The sequence below is a fragment of the Erpetoichthys calabaricus genome, chromosome 8 (assembly GCF_900747795.2).
Source record: "Erpetoichthys calabaricus chromosome 8, fErpCal1.3, whole genome shotgun sequence".
Classification (NCBI taxonomy): domain Eukaryota; kingdom Metazoa; phylum Chordata; class Cladistia; order Polypteriformes; family Polypteridae; genus Erpetoichthys; species Erpetoichthys calabaricus.
Genome location: NC_041401.2, coordinates 187,483,603 through 187,503,990, shown reverse-complemented (window position 1 = coordinate 187,503,990; position 20,388 = coordinate 187,483,603). Strand labels below are relative to the sequence as shown.

Below are 20,388 nucleotides of genomic sequence, written 5' to 3'. Positions count from 1 at the left end.
CCCATTGCAGCAATAACTGTAACTAAACGTTTCCGGTAACTGTTGATCAGTCCTGCACACCGGCTTGGAGGAATCTGAGCCCATTCCTCCATACAGAACAGCTTCAACGCTGGGATGTTAGTGGGTTTCCTCACATTAACTGCTATCTTCAGGTCCTTCCACAACATTTCGATTGGATTAAGGTCAGGACTTTGACTTGGCCATTCCAAAACATTAACTTTATTCTTCTTTAACCATTCTTTGGTAGAACGACTTGTGTGTTTAGGGTCGTTGTCTTGCTGCATGACCCACCTTCTTTTGAGATTCAGCTCATGGACAGATGTCCTGACATTTTCCTTTAGAATTCTCTGATATAATTCAGAATTCATTGTTCCATCAATGAAGGCAAGCCGTCCTGGCCCAGATACAGCAAAACAGGCCCAAACCATGATATTACCACCACCATGTTTCACAGATGGGATAAGGGTCTTATGCTGGAATGCAGTGTTTTCCTTTCTCGAAACGTAATGCTTTTCATTTAAACCAAAAAGTTCTATTTTGGTCTCATCCGTCCACAAAACATTCTTCCAATAGCCTTCTGGGTTGTCCACGTGATCTTTAGCAAACTGCAGACGAGCGGCAATGGTTTTTTTGGAGAGCAGAGGCTTTCTCCTTACAACCCTGCCATGCACACCATTGTTGTTCAGTGTTCTCCTGATGGTGGACTCATGAACATTAGCCAGTGTGATAGAGGCCTTCAGTTGCTTAGAAGTTACCCTGGGGTCCTTTGTGACCTCGCCAACTATTACACGCCTTGCTCTTGGCGTGATCTTTGTTGGTCGACCACTGCCTGGGGAGGGTAACAGTGGTCTTGAATTTCCTCCATTTGTACACAATCTGTCTGACTGTGGATTGGTGGGGTCCAAACTCTTTAGAGATGGTTTTGTAACCTTTTCCAGCCTGATGAGCATCAACAAGTCTTTTTGTGAGGTCCTCAGAAATCTCCTTTGTTTGTGCCATGATACACTTCCACAAACGTGTGTTGTGAAGAGCAAACTTTGATAGATCCTGTTCTTTAAATAACACAGGGTGCCCACTCACACCTGATTGTCATCCCATTGACTCGAATTTCACCTTCAAACTAACTGCTAATCCTAGAGGTTCACATACTTTTGCCACTCACAAATATGTAATATTTGATCATTTTCCACAATAAATAAATGACCAAGTATAATATTTTTGTCTCATTTGTTTCGGTGGTTTCTCTTTATCTACTTTTAGGACTTGCGTGAAAATCTGATGATGTTTTAGGTCATATTTATGCAGAAATATAGAAAATTCTAACGGGTTCACAAACTTTCAAGCACAACTGTAGATCGTCTGATTCGTGTTGCCATCAGGGAAAAGTAGTATTTCTTCCCAAAGAAGAGGCGTTTCCAAGAGAAATAAAAGATTTGATCTTCGGTGAAAGTGAAATCCATATACGCGAGAGAAAATTTCAAGCCCCGCGACACAAAACTTTATGCAAAGAGATTTGGAAAAGTCCCGCCCACTTCTAAAACATTTACAGCCACGCCCACAGTTCAATCATCTCTCATTGGTGTGAATGCTATTGGCAGGCACAGTTCACCTAGAGAGAAAGAAACGCCATTCACTCACAGACAGTTATACGTTGTGTTGTCACGATGTAATTTCAAACACGTAATCAAAATTCAGTGCGATATTGACGTAAAGGTAATAGCGAAAAGAGATTGAATAAATGGACGTAGGTGATATGACAGAAGTATGTAGATATTGTTTGGCTTTAAAGTTTAAGTCGGAGACTTGTGGATCGTCTAATTCGTGTTGCCATCCGGGAAAAGTGTTCCTCCCGAAAAAGAGGCGTAGAATTAAAAAATTTGCCGTTTGGTGAAAGTGAAATCCACATAGGCGAGTGGCAGAGATGCAAAGTTGCTGGTGTGTAGTGCAGGCAGGGGGGTTGGCGAGCGAAGCCCCCTAGTGTTGTATAAGAATAAAATGTAAAAACTTAATTTGCAAAGGGGGGTGAATGCTTTTTAAAGGTGCTGTATGTCTGTAACCAACTGCCCTCCATCAGTGACACAAACTAATGAGCCGTACCCCGTTCCTTTTTTAAAAGTCATTTTCCGTTTTTCCTTTGCTATAAATAGCCTTAAAGCTTTGTATAAAAGGTGCTGTTTCTTCACACAGCTTTGGATCGTGTGCACCTTTTTTCTTTTCCCCTTTCTCCTCAGTCTGCTCTCACCTATGGTCTACATTAAAAGTCATACGGCTGCCATTAGCAAAAAATGAACTGCTGAGCTTTTCAAAATAAAAGATGAAAATTAAATCACCGCAAGAAATTTCAGGATCAAGAGTATATTGGAACGCAGCAAAAATGGGGTTGTGATGGTCGTCATAAATCATAATTTTGCAATTAACAAAACACCAAGGACTAAATAACAATCTAAAACTTTAAACAAAAAGAAACAAATTCATATTGGGAAAATTGCAACGCGGCTACACACACAGAGAGAGCTGTGGAGGGGTAACCCACAAAGCACAAAGCAATATATTTTGTTTTGTATCTCGTATTAGTAATTTGTTTTATAGGGGTAGTGTCTCCTATACGTAGCACTTCTTTTCTCATTAAATTCTGCTGAGTGGATTTTCCTAAAAGCACGATGAACAATAACCAGTGGATCAGCGAGCCAGAGCCATTCTCGAAAATCGTTTAATCAAAGACGCCTGATGAAGGCCAACCACTGGCCTTTACTGCAACTGCTGGGCACGGCAACTTCATAGCACTGCCAGCGATGTTCAGTCATTAAACCAGCACTGGCATTATTGCTTAGTAAACGACAGGGCTGTATTTCTGTGGAGGAGACATAACGAGAAACAAAAAGTGAGAAAAGAATCTCGAATCAGGCTATTGTGATAGATAGATAGATAGATAGATATTAATTTTGGTATAGTTGGCGATAGATAGATAGATAGATAGATAGATAGATAGATAGATAGATAGATAGATAGTTAGATAGATAGATAGATAGATAGATAGATGTGAAAGGCACTAGATAGATAGATAGATAGATAGATAGATAGATAGATAGATAGATAGATAGATATTAATTTTGGTATAGTTGGCAAGATAGATAGATAGATATTAATTTTGTTATAGATAGATAGATTGATAGATATTAATTTTGGTATAGTTGGCGATAGATAGATTTTAGGCACCATAATGTTTGGACAATAGCAGGTCTATTAAAGCCATTGTCATATTTAGTTCTTTGTCACATATCCCAGCATGCAATGGATACTTGAAGTCTGAGATTCACAGACATCACCAGGTGCTGAGGGTCTTCTCTGGTGGTGATCTGCCAAGCCTCCAATGCAGCCATCTTCAGCTGCTACTTGTTTTGGTGGGCTTGTCCTCTTTAAGTTCCTTCTTCAGCATATGGAAGGCCTGCTCAGTTGGATTTCAATCAGGTTACTGGTTTGGCCATTCAAGAATTTTCCATTTTTTCACTTTGATAAACTCCTGTGTGGCCTCAGCAGTGCGTTTGGCTCGTTATCTTGTGGTTGGTAGATAGATAGATAGATAGATAGATATTAATTTTGGTACAGATAGATATTAATTTTGGTATAGATAGATAGATAGATTAGATAGATAGATATTAATTTTGGTATAGTTGGCAAGATAGATAGATAGATAGATTTTTGTACCCCCCCCCCCCCCCCCCCCCCCACATAAGTGCAGAATCAGCTCAGAATGTCTGCTGGTGACACAACCTGCTGTTATCTTTAAAGAGTAAACCAATTAGGTGCCGTCAGCACAAATGATGAGAAGGACTTGATGTTATGTCGGCCACACCAACCAACCTCAGGGATTCATAACCCCCATCCCACCCCAAATATGAGTGCTCAGTTATTCCTTTCCACAAAGATTTAAAACAATGGGGTTTGATAATACAGGCAGCGGAATGTCGTTTTATGTTACTTTGAGTTTGCTCATCACAAATTTGATCATATTTTTGATATTTGATTCTCTACTGGTGGTCCTAGCCCTCCCTCTAAGAGCCACTCCCAGAAGATTAAAAATGACAAATTTCAAACATAAGAAAGTGAAAGATGGCAAATTTCAGTTAGAATCGAGAATATTTAGACTTTAAACATTTAAACTGAAGAGCACATTATAATATTTTAAATATCTGACACAACTATTCTTGGTTGTTGTGTCAGTATGTTTCATATCGACACCCCTAATTAGGGGGCTTACGCTAATTCAGACTTTTTCCTTTCTCCTTTCACTCTTATGTGCATTTAATGAGATCTGCTGCTCTTTTCATGTACGGTGCCACTTGCATCATATTGTACTCGAGTTGATTGAATGCATTCTTTACTTTAAGGTAAAAGTTCACAGTTTCTATGATTTGTCTGTCAGACTGCCATTCTTAAGTTGTAATGGTGGGCTTGTTACATCTAAATGTCTTTTTTTTATATATTTGTGTTTAACATTAACAGGCCAAGTTGGTGACCCATAAGATCAACATTATAGCCAGCAATGATGAGACCACTGGTGAGCCCACCTGCCAGGACCACATGATAGGTAAGTTTACAGTCTGTAGTTTGCATTTTGTTCTGTGAGGTGCAATAAAAATGTAAAGCAGCACATTAGAAAATTCTGAGGTTTTTAAGTGAATCTCGTTCTTGTAGAAGCATTGAGCATTCAGAGTAACACAACAAGTCCAGGATGATATTGTGAGGGTCTCCTCGATCCCTCCATCCTCACACTGCATTTGTTGCCTTTCCGTTCCACAAGACCACAGGTCCCACCTGATGACCTCACATCCCCTCGGCTCTCCATCAGCCAATACACCAAATATGCAGAAACAAACTTGAAAACCGCCAGAATATCAAAGTGTGCAGTGAGGACAACGTCTGCAGTCTGCTAAGTGACGTGTGACGTCTTCAGCATCGGAGATTCATGTGACTCCAAAATATTTACTCAGGAGTTACAACCTCGACACACTACACTAACTTAAAGGAGCTTAACTACCACTCAGCTGCAAATAAAACACTCCCAGGGTTCCCTGAAGAACATTTTGCAAGTAATACTTACATTTTATTCTTGTTCAATACGCAGTTATAGTTAAAGGGTAAATTTAGAGGGATCTTTAATTTAATTTCTATCCATGCATTGTATGGCATCTTCAAAAGACTCTTGTGAAACTTTATATAATGTGCAAAATTCAGACAATAGAACTCAGTGTTGTCCACTGACCAGTGAATGAAAACTCCATCATTATATATAAGACCAAAAACTGAAATATACAGTGGATTCACCAAAAATTTAGACCCTTTCACTTTCTGCACACTTTATTGTGTTGTACATTTAATTTAAAATACATCCATTAGCCATTTCTGCCCATCCATCTACAATGAATAACCCATCATGATGATGAGTTATGCCTCCTCCAGACCACGAGGGGGTGACTGCCCTGGTGCCTTTGGGGACCACAGGAACAGAGCTTAGAAGCTCAACCCTATAGGGGCCCGTGGTCACCACCAGGGGGCGCCCCAATGCCTGAGGAGCCCTGGCCCTCACTGACGTCCGCCACATCCGGAAGTGATGGGGGGAAGAAGACCAGGGACACCCGGCAGGCACTCATTGGGAGGCACATCCGGGTGGGGATAAAAGGGGCCACCTCTCTCCATTCAATGGCTGGAATCAGGAGTGTAGTTGGACAGAGTCTTGGAGGAGAGGAGTGGAGGCGGTCAGAAGAAGGAAGAGGCATTGTTGAGGCCTGGACTTTGGAAGAGTTTTGAGGTTGTGTGTGCATTGTAAATATTGTATAGAATGATTAAATGTGTGTTGGTTGGTTAACCATGTGCCACACTATCTATCTATCTATCTATCTATCTATCTATCTATCTATCTATCTATCTATCTATCTATCTATCTATCTATCTATCTATCTATCTATCTATCTATCTATCATATAGTGCCTTTCATATCTATCTATCTATCTATCTATCTATCTATCTATCTATCTATCTATCTATCTATCTATCTATCTATCTATCTATCTATCTATCTATTATATAGTGCCTTGCTGTCTGTCCCATCTTTTAGACAGAAGAAAGAAAGAAAAAGAAAGAAAGAAAGAAAGAAAGAAAGAAAGAAAGAAAGAAAGAAAGAGAGAAAGAAAGAGAGAAAGAAAGAAAGAAAGAAACTGCTAAACACTGGGCAGACTTAAAAGTGCTATCTGTCTATTATATTGTGCCTTTCCTATCTATCTATCTATCTATCTATCTATCTATCTATCTATCTATCTATCTATCTATCTATCTATCTATCTATCTATCTATCTATCTATCTATCTATGTATTATATAGTGCCTTGCTGTCTGTCCCATCTTTTAGACAGAAGAAAGAAAGAAAGAAAGAAAGAAAGAAAGAAAGAAAGAAAGAAAGAAAGAAAGAAAGAAAGAAAGAAAGAAAGAAAGAAAGAAAGAAAGAAAGAAACTGCTAAACACTGGGCAGACTTAAAAGTGCTATCTATCTATTATATTGTGCCTTTCCTATCTATCTATCTATCTATCTATCTATCTATCTATCTATCTATCTATCTATCTATCTATCTATCTATCTATCTATCTATCTATCTATGTATTATATAGTGCCTTGCTGTCTGTCCCATCTTTTAGACAGAAGAAAGAAAGAAAGAAAGAAAGAAAGAAAGAAAGAAAGAAAGAAAGAAAGAAAGAAAGAAAGAAAGAAAGAAAGAAAGAAAGAAACTGCTAAACACTGGGCAGACTTAAAAGTGCTATCTATCTATTATATTGTGCCTTTCATATCTATCTATCTATCTATCTATCTATCTATCTATCTATCTATCTATCTATCTATCTATCTATCTATCTATCTATCTATGTATTATATAGTGCCTTGCTGTCTGTCCCATCTTTTAGACAGAAGAAAGAAAGAAAGAAAGAAAGAAAGAAAGAAAGAAAGAAAGAAAGAAAGAAAGAAAGAAAGAAAGAAAGAAAGAAACTGCTAAACACTGGGCAGACTTAAAAGTGCTATCTATCTATTATATTGTGCCTTTCCTATCTATCTATCTATCTATCTATCTATCTATCTATCTATCTATCTATCTATCTATCTATCTATCTATCTATGTATTATATAGTGCCTTGCTGTCTGTCCCATCTTTTAGACAGAAGAAAGAAAGAAAGAAAGAAAGAAAGAAAGAAAGAAAGAAAGAAAGAAAGAAAGAAAGAAAGAAAGAAACTGCTAAACACTGGGCAGACTTAAAAGTGCTATCTATCTATTATATTGTGCCTTTCATATCTATCTATCTATCTATCTATCTATCTATCTATCTATCTATCTATCTATCTATCTATCTATCTATCTATCTATCTATCTATCTATCTATCTATCTATCTATCTATCTATCTCAAAGTGACTAATTATTTTCCTATCATCTTTGTTTCTTTTAAGTTTAATTGGGCAGAATAGCACTGTGATGGAATCATGAAGTCTACTCTGTATGTAAAATTGCTGCTTTTATGTAAGATTTATAGTGCAAAGACTCCTAGTATGCCTGGATAGCTAACTCACTCATTAATCCACTAAAAAATTCATTATAGATCCAAAAAGATCGGGCAAGGGCAAGGCTCACGCTATCCAATTATTTACGAAGTGCAACATCATCAGAAACACGACGACGTACGTCTGCTGTTGTAAGCCCTCTTAGAGATACCTGGCGCTCTGTTTGGTCAGGCCCCGTAAGGGTTCTATTGATGTTACGCTCTGTCGTGATACCACCAGCATGTTAAGTTATAAAGTCGTCACCTAAGTGTATTCTGTAAGAGTAAGGGCATATGTGCATTTCAGTTTAAATTCATTTTTGTGTCCTTTTTTCCGTTTTTTCATTACCAATTGGTAACTAATAAGAGACGTAACCCACTAGATTTCTTAGCGTGTTAAAAGTGTTCTCCGTAGCCACTACACTATTTGGCCAGCCGTTTGTAGGCAGCTGACCATCACAGCTATGTGGACTTGTTGTCCATTAATATGGATTTGCTCCCCTCCATCAGCCTCCACTCTTCCCTTTCCTCGTGATTTCGGAGTGTTTGTGGGTGATTTGTGCCCATTCAGCCACAGGAGCCTTTGTGAGGTCAGGTACTGATGCTGGGCGAGAAGACGTGACTCACAATCGGCGTCCCAATTCATTCTAATGTGACATTAGAAATCCTGAGTTTCAGAGCCAACAGTTGGATACGTCCCAAGTAAATCTCTCATTCAGGATCACATGTTTGTTCAACTGAATGATAAAGTGAGTCTCAGGTAATGTAAGGAGCGCGGCAGCAGGTAGCCATCTTAATTATGTAATATTCTTTATGTTGTACGTTTGTGACGTGACATACTGTAGCAGCGCTGCTTAAATAGAAACCAGAAGCTCCAGCCCGGTGGCTTTCTAACCCAAAGTGTTTCCATGTTCGTCATGCGGTCTCTTTATCAGACAGCAGGATCTGCATGGCTGCTGGCAATTAATAAGTCGTGGTGACTCAATTGAGAGTCTTTAGAACTTGGAAGCTTCAAGGATTGTAAAGGCGTGAAGCTCGGAATGAAAAGTGCTTTTATGGGGAATTTTGCTAAGAGCAGATTTTCATTACTCTTAGTAGTTCTATTTCCATTCAGGGAAGCTTGAATTGAAAATGAGTAATAAAACATCTCACTTAATTGAATTTGTATGGCATTTAGTGAAAGCCTTTTCTTGCCATGTTCAGCACAGTTACGGCTCCCGTATATTCAATAGATAATGTCACTCTGTAGCGTGTTGGTGCTTCTTGTGGAGATATTCGTCTTATTGGAAGGTGAAAATAATGAATAGCCCCCCAGACCCCCCCCCCCCCAAAAAAAGCTGGCTATACACTTCAATCCATCCCCTCTGCTCCTCCTCCTCTGTTCGTTACACGATTCTTAATAACGGTGGCACTTTGGCACAGCGGATTTCATTGTTGTGTTAACAGCTCCGTGACTAATAATAATTAATAATAATAATAATTCTTTACATTTATATAGCACTTTTTCTCACTACTCAAAGCGCTCAGCAATTGCAGGTGAAGGGCCTTGCTTAAGGGCCCAACAGAGCAGAGTCTCTCTTGGCATCTTACGGGATTCGAACCGGCAACCTTCCGATTGCCAGTGCAGATCCCTAGCCTCAGAGCTACCACTCCGCCTATAATAATAATTCTTTTCATGTATTTATATAGCTTCAGTGAGGGGGACCTCCAATGTGTAACATCCACCATTTTTTGCACCAGTATGCCCATCACACATGAGCTGTTAGGTGACGAAGTGGTGAGAGAGACAGCCAATTAGAGACAGGGGATGACTAGGCCCTGGTGGGCAATGTCGGTCCTGGAGAGCCGCAGTGGCTGCAGGTTTTCATTCCAACCCAGTTTCTTAATTAGAAGCCAATCCTTGCCAATCTCCGACCTTATTTAATTTTATGGCTTGTTAATTTGCAATGTTAGGTTTTTATAATGTATAGTTTCAACTCTCCAAGGGTATCATCCCAATGATTTGAAGCCTAAAACAGATCATTTTCAGTCTGTCACATTTTCTATGAAGTGTTTTATTAAATCAAACAGTGCATTATGAACACACAGAGATGTAAATGGAAACAAGCTAGATGGAGAACTGCTGTCTGCTCTGTCATTTACCTCTTATTGCTAATAAGGAGCCATTAAAACAGTGAATGCAACTGTTTAAGACTGAAATAAGCAATTAAGGTTAGAGAACCTTAACAAGCGAGACCACTAAAATGAAGCATCAAAATGTCACTTGAGCAATAAGGGCTTCATCGGCGATAACTGACTGCTCATTAAGAAACTGGGTTGGAAGAAAAACCTGAAGTCACTGCGGCTCTCCAGGACCGACATTGCCCACCCCTGGCCTGGACATTGGCACTTCTGCCACTGTAAGAAAAACTTCACACTCTTCAGTGTGGTGCCGAGGTGTCACATGTTGCACAGCTGCACTCGGATCTTAATCCAGGTGGTTCATCGTGTGGTGGGTGTGGCAATGTGCTGTAATCAGGGCATGCTGCCAACCTCCTCCTCCTCATTGGAATACACCCTACTCTTTAGGAGGGATGCCCAGGGATATTTTATGACCACAGAGAGTCCAAAGGACAAAGCCACGTTTACAGCACAGTGTCCTCATCACTGCACTGGGGTACTGGAATCCACATTCAGGCCATAGGTTAAGCGCCCCACTGCTGACCTGACCCAAACTTTTCCTAGGTGGTCTCCCATCCAAGTACCAGTCATGGCTGAACATGCTTAGCTTCAGGTGGATGACCTCTTCTGAAGTGCATGTGGTATGGTGAGTTTCGCAGTTTCTCATTGGTTATTTTTGGCTATTGCTGGTGTTTTATTATTTTACCAGTAACGGCGCACTGCACGATAACATGCAGTGAAGACACTTGACTTGAGCATTCCTAGTGTTCAGACGCTTTCTCTGTATGTTTAGCATTCGTTTGCTCAAGAGGTTGTGAGCCAAAAATGGTCCTCTATGGCATCACCCTGAAGGACCACTCTAGCGTGTAGTACAAACTGTGAAAGATGCAATCATGATGTTTTACCAGTAACGGTGGACTTACAAGATAACGTGAATTTATGTGAATTTCCCCTTGGGATTAATAAAGTATCTATCTATCTATCTATCTATCTATCTATCTATCTATCTATCTATCTATCTATCTATCTATCTATCTATCTATCTATCTATCTATCTATCTATCTATCTATCTATCTATCTATCTATCTATCTATCTATCTATCTATCTATCTATCTATCTATCTATAACGTGCAGTGAATACACTTGACTTGGGTGTTCATAGTCTTCATCCTCTTTCTCTGTACGTTTAGCATTCGTTTGCTCAGAGGTTGTTGCGCTTGCTGCTTCCTGAGCAGCTCTTCTTTTCTCCACCGTAGCGGGTCGCTTCTTCTCTTCTTCCATTGCCGTCTTTTCACGTTAGAACTTGTTTGTTTTCAATTACTTAGTAAGTTTTTCTTAATTTTTCACTTAAGCAGGCGCTTAACACTAGAATTACCAGAGCCTACGAAAAAACTCGTAGATCCGTCCCACCATAAATCTCTTCGCACCTCTCCGTCAGCGTCTTTTGTCCTGTAAATGTGTCGATAAGAAGCCTACTATCACATTCCCCCACCGCCACACAGTTTTCTCAGCTCAATTCTGTTTACCTGCGTGTCAGTTGCTTAGAGTTGTAAAGAGTGAGAAGTCAAGCCAAATGACACCTTTTATAAATACTATATGGTTATTTGGAACTCTTGCATTTCATGTGTGTTCCGTGTCTACAACGATCTATATAAACACATCGTTAAAACAGAAACGTTTTTCATGTTTTAGTAATAATTGATAAAATGTAGACATGACGTGTTTAATGTGTGAAGTCTGAAGTCCAAATATCAAATAAACACTTTTCACAAAAGGTACAAATATAACAGAACAAGTACGCTGAGAAAACTGTGCGGCGGTGGGGGGATGTGATAGTAAGCTGCTTGCTGCTTATCGACACATTTACAGAACAAAAGACGCTGATGGAGAGGTGCGAAGGGATTTAAGGTGGGACGGATCTAAGAGTTTTTTCGTAGGCTCTGGTAATTCTAGTGTTAAGTCTTCAATCCACCTCAAGAATGATTTAAGATATGAAGAGGTAGTGGTAGTGATGCCAAAGGTGGTAGGGAATGAGAACAGCGCCCGTACTCATGTGCTGCAAGGCCACCCGCTGCCGAGAGTTGATTTTTACAATAAAATAAAATAAAAAGAGGAATAACCTTGGAGGTCAATCATCACCCCAAAAGCGGATAGCAGACGTCACACAGTAGTAGATGACAAAGTAGAACGTCGTAAAGAATTCAAAAACGTTGGCGTGATACACATGGAGAGCAGGTTACAGATAATGGAAGTACGAAAATTCGACAGTCTCAAAAAAATGATAGTAAAGATCGCATTAGCGCAAACAAATGGAAATTATTACTGGGTGAAATAATGGAACAGCAAAAAGAGATCGAATATATTTTTCGGCTTTAAATTTTAAGTTGGACACTTGTAGATCGTATAATTTGTGTTGTCATCAGGGAAAATTAGTGTTTCTTCCCAATGAACAGGCCTATCTGCAAGAATTAAAAGATTTGTTATTTGGTGAAAGTGAAATCCACAAACACGAGTGGCAGAGACACGAACTTGCTGACGCGTAGCGCAGGCCTTTGGCAAGCGAAGTGAGCAGGGGACATAGCCCCATAGGGCCCTTAGAAAGAAATCCGACTGCTTCATTATTTGACTAATCTTTTGCCCTACCTCTTGAGCTGTTGCTCTCCTAGTCACTTAAACCTTTTTTGTCCGTTTTAGGATTAGCTATTTTTTTTTTTTCGTTTGACCTTAACACCTAGAGAGGGGAAGGAAGGTCACTGTGAATGGCTACCAACAAATACAAAATGGATGTGATAAGATCTGAGGAGGCCTTATTGAAATATGGGTTTTCTTCTTCTTGAAATAACCTTTATAAGTTCACATATCAGTGAATGCAACGCAAAAACCAACACAACTGTAAAATGAGTTATCACAAAGGCTCCATTACAGCGATTTTAACTGCATCCCCAACCTGTAATGCCAGTTTAGTGTGGTGGGTGGGCTGCAAGTCAGAGGATTTATGGTTCGGTCTCTGCCACTGACTCACTGTGTGACCTGGAGCAAGTCATTTAACCTGCCTGCTCATCAACTGTAAAAAATAAGTAAGTGAACAACTGTAACAAAGCTCTAAATCACATTGGGATGGTGTTCAGAATCAACAAAGGCGCTCCATTCAGTCAAGTACATCAAGCGTGCGTACTCCAGATACTTAATTACATCATTCACCTGCACCACCGGGCTCTCTGATTCTGCACCTAAGGAGGAATAAAAGAAAGCAGGCTGTTTGACTAGATAGATAGATAGATAGATAGATAGATAGATAGATAGATAGATAGATAGATAGATAGATAGATAGATAGATAGATAGATAGATAGATAGATAGATAGATAGATAGATAGATAGATAGATAGATAGATACTTTATTAATCCCAATGGGAAATTCAACACTAACCCTACACACTAACACTCTAACTGATGGGTTTTCTCGTGTTGCTTTCCATCTGAGAAGCTTCCATTGTAGTAGTCCCATTGAAGCCAGACGTATAATATACATACTGTATCTGGAGATATCCACGAGGGAATCACGCTTAAAACTGGGTGGGGCCAATCAGACGGCTCGGTGAGTGTCACATTTCTAAACCAATCCAACACCTCATGAGGGCGGAGCTCAAAGTATGGGCGGAGATCTTGGTCTGCAAAGACTAGAGGCGCTCTCGTTAACCTCGTCTGACAGGCAGCAAGCTTCTGATTATGAGGAAACATCTAACGTTGAAAAGTCTCCTAAAACAAACCTTATTAGACGTATAAATGTGTGTCATGTGTGCAGAGAGCACACTGCATAACCTGATGCCAGGGGAAAAACTCTCTGAAGCATCAGATCACACATTGCCATTCGACGTCATCAATGGACGAGCGAAAGTCGGGAACGATACATAGGAGTCGAGGTGAGCGTGAAAGAATTTATCATGAAAATAGGAACTGCAAAATATGCATTTAAAATAAATGGTGTGCCACACTCACACAGATACACGGACACTTACGCTTTTATTAAGGTGGATGTTTCTAATTTCCATACAAGATTATTTTGTTATTGATGGGTATTTGAGCATAAAGAAAAAACTATGTTCTTAGGTTATGCTTTAAAATATACATTTTGGGAGCTTCTGTTAACAGCCAAATATCTATCTATCTATCTATCTATCTATCTATCTATCTATCTATCTATCTATCTATCTATCTATCTGTCTGTCTGTCTGTCTGTCTGTCTGTCTGTCTGTCTGTCTGTCTGTCTGTCTATCGTTATATAGTGCCTTTCATATCTATCTATCAATCCTGCTAACTATACCAAAATTAATATCTATCTATCTATCTATCTATCTATCTATCTATCTATCTGTCTGTCTGTCTGTCTGTCTGTCTGTCTGTCTGTCTGTCGTTATATAGTGCCTTTCATATCTATCTATCAATCCTGCCAACTATACCAAAATTAATATCTATCTATCTATCTATCTATCTATCTATCTATCTATCTATCTATCTATCTGTCTGTCTGTCTGTCTGTCTGTCTGTCTGTCTGTCTGTCTATCTATCGTTATATAGTGCCTTTCATATCTATCTATCAATCCTGCTAACTATACCAAAATTAATATCTATCTATCTATCTATCTATCTATCTATCTATCTATCTATCTATCTATCTATCTATCTATCTATCTATCTGTCTGTCTGTCTGTCTGTCTGTCTGTCTGTCTGTCTGTCGTTATATAGTGCCTTTCATATCTATCTATCAATCCTGCTAACTATACCAAAATTAATATCTATCTATCTATCTATCTATCTATCTATCTATCTATCTATCTATCTATCTATCTATCTATCTATCGTTATATAGTGCCTTTCATATCTATCTATCAATCCTGCCAACTATACCAAAATTAATATCTATCTATCTATCTATCTATCTATCTATCTATCTATCTATCTATCTATCTATCTATCTGTCTGTCTGTCTGTCTGTCTGTCTGTCTGTCTGTCTGTGTATCGTTATATAGTGCCTTTCATATCTATCTATCAATCCTGCTAACTATACCAAAATTAATATCTATCTATCTATCTATCTATCTATCTATCTATCTATCTATCTATCTATCTATCTGTCTGTCTGTCTGTCTATCGTTATATAGTGCCTTTCATATCTATCTATCAATCCTGCTAACTATACCAAAATGAATATCTATCTATCTATCTATCTATCTATCTATCTATCTATCTATCTATCTATCTATCTATCTATCTATCTATCTATCGTTATATAGTGCCTTTCATATCTATCAATCCTGCCAACTATACCAAAATTACTATCTATCTATCTATCTATCTATCTATCTATCTATCTATCTATCTATCTATCTATCTATCTATCTATCTATCTATCTATCTATCTATCTATCTATCTATCTATCTATCTATCTATCTATCTTGTCAGGTACTCCTGTATACTAATAAGCAATGTTTTCAATGTAAGAGCGTCACTTAATTAATAGTTTATTTTAATATTTTGTACTAAAATTGTGTAAGTTGGCTGACAAGCCATGACATTAATGATTGTTCATTTAATATTCTCACTGTTCAAGAAAATGTCAATAGCAAAGGAAGCAACTCCTCTGTGTCACTGAGTTTCCTTCATCAGCTCATTGATGGCGCTTGAGAGCGATCATTTAGCAATCATCTTATCAGTGACTCTGTGGTCGGCTGGTTCATTTTACACATGATCGGATGAAGGAGTGATGTTTGCTTTATCTCTGCAGTGCCATCTCAATAAAGCCATACAACACCTAAAGGGTTTCATAAAAAAGAAAGAAAGGAAGGGATGCGGGTTACTGGGCTGAGGATCACAGTCAGCAAAGAGACAGTAGAATTAAATCAATTTTCAATCTTTTCTGATGAAGGCTGGAACTGTTGCCTGAAGATAATGCTGCTTGGTGCGTTTTATATTTGGAAATTTAAATTCCTTGTTCAAGGCCTCTGAGAAGTTACAGTAAATTAAAGAAGCTGTAAACTCTGTTGGGTTCATAATAACACCGTATAATCTAATTTTTAAGGTTGATTTATATTGTGTTAAAGGAGTATGTGTCATTTACTGTGTGAAGAAAAGCCTCTATGTTTGGAAGATTCTTTTTTTTTCCTTATGCATGAAATGAAAAGTGGTCTGACTTGAAGAGCTTCAGAATATTAACATTTAAAAATTAACCTTATAATTGCCTGATTTTTTATTTAGGTACATTTCTGCTTTAAATCACTAACCAATTCAAAAGTAATATGCTAAATTATCCTTTGTGCTTTTGATGTACTGTATATACGGAGGATTCATAAAGAATTTTGCATAATTTATTAGGTTATACATTTAATTGACCACCTTAACAATGGACAAGTGTTTTTGTGCCCGTCCAGTTGCTCTGTCTCTGTTAAATGCCATTTGGTATCGGATTTGTAAAAGCAGTGCTAATTTTTATGATGTACCATCTGTTGGAATGAAAAAATCAAGGCATTTTTTTTACTAGAAATGTTTGTAATGCTCAGTGTTTTGGACTGTCGTGCACAATGCATTTTATTACTACAGATGTTTGTGATGCACCATCTGTTGGAATGACAAATGCAAGGCATTTTATTAGTACAGATGTTTGTGATGTGCCATCTGTTGGAATGAAATATGAAATTAATTTTATTACTACACGTTTCTGATGTACCATATGTTGGAATGACAAATGCAAGGCATTTCATTACTACAGATGTTTGTGATGCGCCATCTGTTGGAATGACAAATGCAAGGAATTTTATCACTACATGCATTACAAAACACATTCCAACAGGTGGTGCACTGCAAATGTTAATGCTGGTCTATGCTGACTACTTTCAACCTGTCTTAGAAAGATAGAACAGCTAGTAGGCTGATAAATTTGCTATTTATGTCAATCAATCTACACTCAATAACCCATAATAACATGAAGAATACAGCCAAGACAAAACTGGAGGCGCTTTAGGACAAGTCTGTGAGGGTCTTGAGTGGCCCAGCCAAAGTCTAAAGTGACACTAGAGTTCATGAGACCTCAGACTGGTGTGTCACTTCACTTATCAGCATGACCATGACATTAAGTACACGGATAAGACAACCCTAGATGGACTTTAGGACAAGCCTCTGAGGGTCCTTGGAGTGACTCACCCAAAAAGACTCAAAGCTGGATTTTTTTTTTGCCAAAGGGGCTTCTCCGAAGTGCTAAATTGAGGGTCTGAAAACTTCTAGGAATGAGAGATTTCAGTTTTTTGATTTGTAATAAATTTAGAAACTTTTCTGAAGTCGTGTTCTCACGTTGTCATTATGGATGATTGAGTGTAGACTGATGGACAAAAATGGCAAATTAATTAAATTGGCAACCTGGCAAAATGGGCAGAATGTGAAGGCACCTCTCCCACCCTATATCCACCATATATGTGAATGAGAGGAATTTGGAGGTCTTTGATCTGGAAAATAAAAGTCCAAAAACAAAAATGCAACTCGTTTCCAGCTTTCCGCTGATGAATAGTTTTATTTGGGCAGAAATTGGGTCATAAATCAAAATGCATTTGAGAGTCGCAGAGACGGTGACCCACGGGCATCAGCCTGCCAAGGGGGTGAAGCGCAGTACTTGTGACTTACAATTGGCCGCCATTAGTTGGTTATTATCAGACTGTTTCTTTTTCCAAATATTATATTTCTTAAGCTAGCTGAGCAGCTACTGATGGAAGATAAGTGCCATACTTCAAATGTGAAAAATGCACTTTCCTGTTCTCTTTGTCAAATGTGTATTTTTAGGATGAGTGATTACTAGTACACCAAAATAAAAAGAGTTAAGTCACTCAACATAATGATGTCAGACTCACGTAATGCAGTTCAGGGGGCAGGAGGCTAACCTTCTAGCATTAGGCGCATGCTGGGAATGACACGCCAGTCCACAGCAGGGCCAACTCTCTTTCACACGTCTTCATGCTCTCTTGGGGGGCCAACTGAGGGTTGCCAGTTCATCTAACCTGCCCACGTTTGGGCAAATGGCAGGAAAACAGGGAGCATCTGTACAAAAATTTACACATGCATAGGGACAGAGTGAGAGTTCCACAAAGATTGATATCACTCAACTGGGAACACAACTTCATGTCAGTCATCTCTGGGACCCGTCACTACCTGGTATGGCATCTGATCATTTCAGCAATGACAAGAGAAACAGGAGCAATGGAAGAAGATGAAGGTCCAGCCGTACGTCGAAGGCTATGGATAAAGAGTTAATGCACTTGGCCAATAGGAAACCTCCAAGGCCTGGGGACCAATCAGCAGATAGATAGATAGATAGATAGATAGATAGATAGATAGATAGATAGATAGATAGATAGATAGATAGATAGATAGATAGATAGATAGATAGATAGATAGATAGATAGATATTAATTTTGGTATAGTTGGCAGGATTGATAGATAGATATGAAAGGCACTATATAGTGATAGATAGATAGATATTAATTTTGGCATAGTTGGCAGGATAGATAGATAGATAGATAGATAGATAGATAGATAGATAGATAGATAGATAGATAGATATTAATTTTAGTATAGTTGGCAGGATTGATAGATAGATATGAAAGGCACTATATAGTGATAGATAGATAGATAGGAAAGGCACTATATGATAGATAGATAGATAGAAAAGGAACTATATAATAGATAGATAGATAGATAGATAGATAGATACTGTTGGACATGGCCGGCCTTTTATCCCGGCCAATACCCCCAGGCCGCCAGGTGGAGCCCTGCCTGCAACATAGAGGTGCCCAGAGTTCCAGCAGGGCATCATGGACAGTGGAGTTTTTCATCACAGCCCTGCTGGATACCATGGGAACCTCCAGGGCATGCTGCAGGAGGGCCCGAGACTATTTTGTGCCCTATAACCCGAAAGTACGTTGTAGTCATAGCGACAGGAAGAATGACATGCTTCCGGGGTGAAGAAGAAGAGTTTTTATCTGACCCGGAAGTGTTCCAGGTCACGTGGACAGAGAGGGCGAAACACTTCCGGGTCAAGGACTATAAAAGGACTATGTGAAATCCCAGACGTCGAGCTGAGCTGGGTGGAAGGGTGGAAACGCGTCTGGGAGTGTGGAGGATTGTATTAATTGATTATTGGTAATTTATGAGTATTGTGGAGTGGAGGGTGCTTTGTGCACATTACTGTTCAAATAAAAATAGTATTTGGACTTTTACCTTGTGTCTGGAGTCAAGTCAGAGGGTTCAAGAGGACGACAGTACCCTCTATCTATCACAGTAGATAGATAGATAGATAGATAGATAGATAGATAGATAGGAAAGGCACTGAATACTTCATAAATAGATTGATAAGTAGATATGAGATGCACTATATAATTGATAGTGAAATAGGTCTTGAAGACACTTCATAGATCAATACATAGATGTTAGAGTCTTTTTGTAACTTTAGTAGGGCACAATTGTAACATGAGTCAGGCACTTTTGTAACTTGCTAAAAAGGGCATTTTTGAAACCTGAAATGGTGACAGTTAATCAAATGTTTATCTGTATAGGTTTGTTTTCAGACCCCCTCCTATACTGTTAGTTTTAAGCCCGTTGTTCCCACACTAGGCTGCAGCTCCCAATGCCCTCATACCAGACAAAGATGGCTCATATAATCAATGGACTGGCATCATTAATAAAACGTTAAGGATGGATTCATACAGTGTAGCATTAGATTAAAACACCCTGATAACTGGCAATATGTATTTTAATTTATTGCTCTCAACAGGCAACACGACTTCTTATCAATCCCCTCATGGTTTAGCATCAGATACTTTCAGTAATGACACTAGAAAGATGTCTAATGGAAGAAGGTGAAGGTCCAGCCAAATGTCTAAGACTATGGATAATGAGTTTATGGCCTCAGCCAATAGGAAACTTGGCCTCTGTCACAACAAACACTGAGAACCAATCAGCAGAGGCTAAGGATTTATAGCCCTCAGTAGGGAACAAGACTTCATGTCAGTCATCTTTGGGACTCATCTCCTCGTGGTTTAACTCCAGATAATTTCAGCAGTGACAATAAAAACTTGGACAAAACATCAGGAGGACTCCACACTCTCAGCCCCGCCTCTTTTGGTCCCACCCACAAATTACCAGGCGCATAAGAAAACGACACAAAATGCACAGATCAATATTCACAAAATGTACATCATTAATGACAACGCATCCAAAATAATACATCAGAATAAAACAAAGGATCAAAGAAATGGCATCTCGGCTGAAACATAACAGTGAGTGGGTTGTGTGCTCCTGCATGTGTTTTCTTCTCTTAAATGATTACATAAAAAGAGGAAGGGAATAAAAAGTACAAAATGAGAATCCTGCTTTCTTCGTGTTTGTACCATGATGCCGCGATCTAAATTTAGTTCTCATTCCGTTTTCAGATGAGCAGAAGTTCTTCGAGTAGAAAGTGACGGCTGTCGTAAATTTGCAATGCGAGCTGTAGAACTGTGGCGTTTGAGTGGCATGTAATGGACGTATAAGAAGAGCTCACATCGCGTGTTTTAAATAGACGTGCGTGTTACAGAAATGGGGATACAATGTGTACAGATATCATCTGAA

At 38.9% G+C, this 20,388-nt stretch overlaps 1 protein-coding gene across 4 annotated transcripts in view; it reads left to right on the top strand.

The window, feature by feature from the left end:
- Nucleotides 1-20,388, top strand: part of LOC114656379 (nck-associated protein 5-like) — a 771,015-nt gene that overhangs the window by 635,670 nt on the left and 114,957 nt on the right. For all 4 annotated transcript variants that reach the window (XM_028807983.2, XM_051930744.1, XM_051930745.1 and 1 more), the window contains one exon: nucleotides 4,504-4,588. In XM_028807983.2, the coding sequence (XP_028663816.2) occupies nucleotides 4,504-4,588 (85 nt within the window). The remainder of the gene's footprint in view (nucleotides 1-4,503; nucleotides 4,589-20,388) is intronic.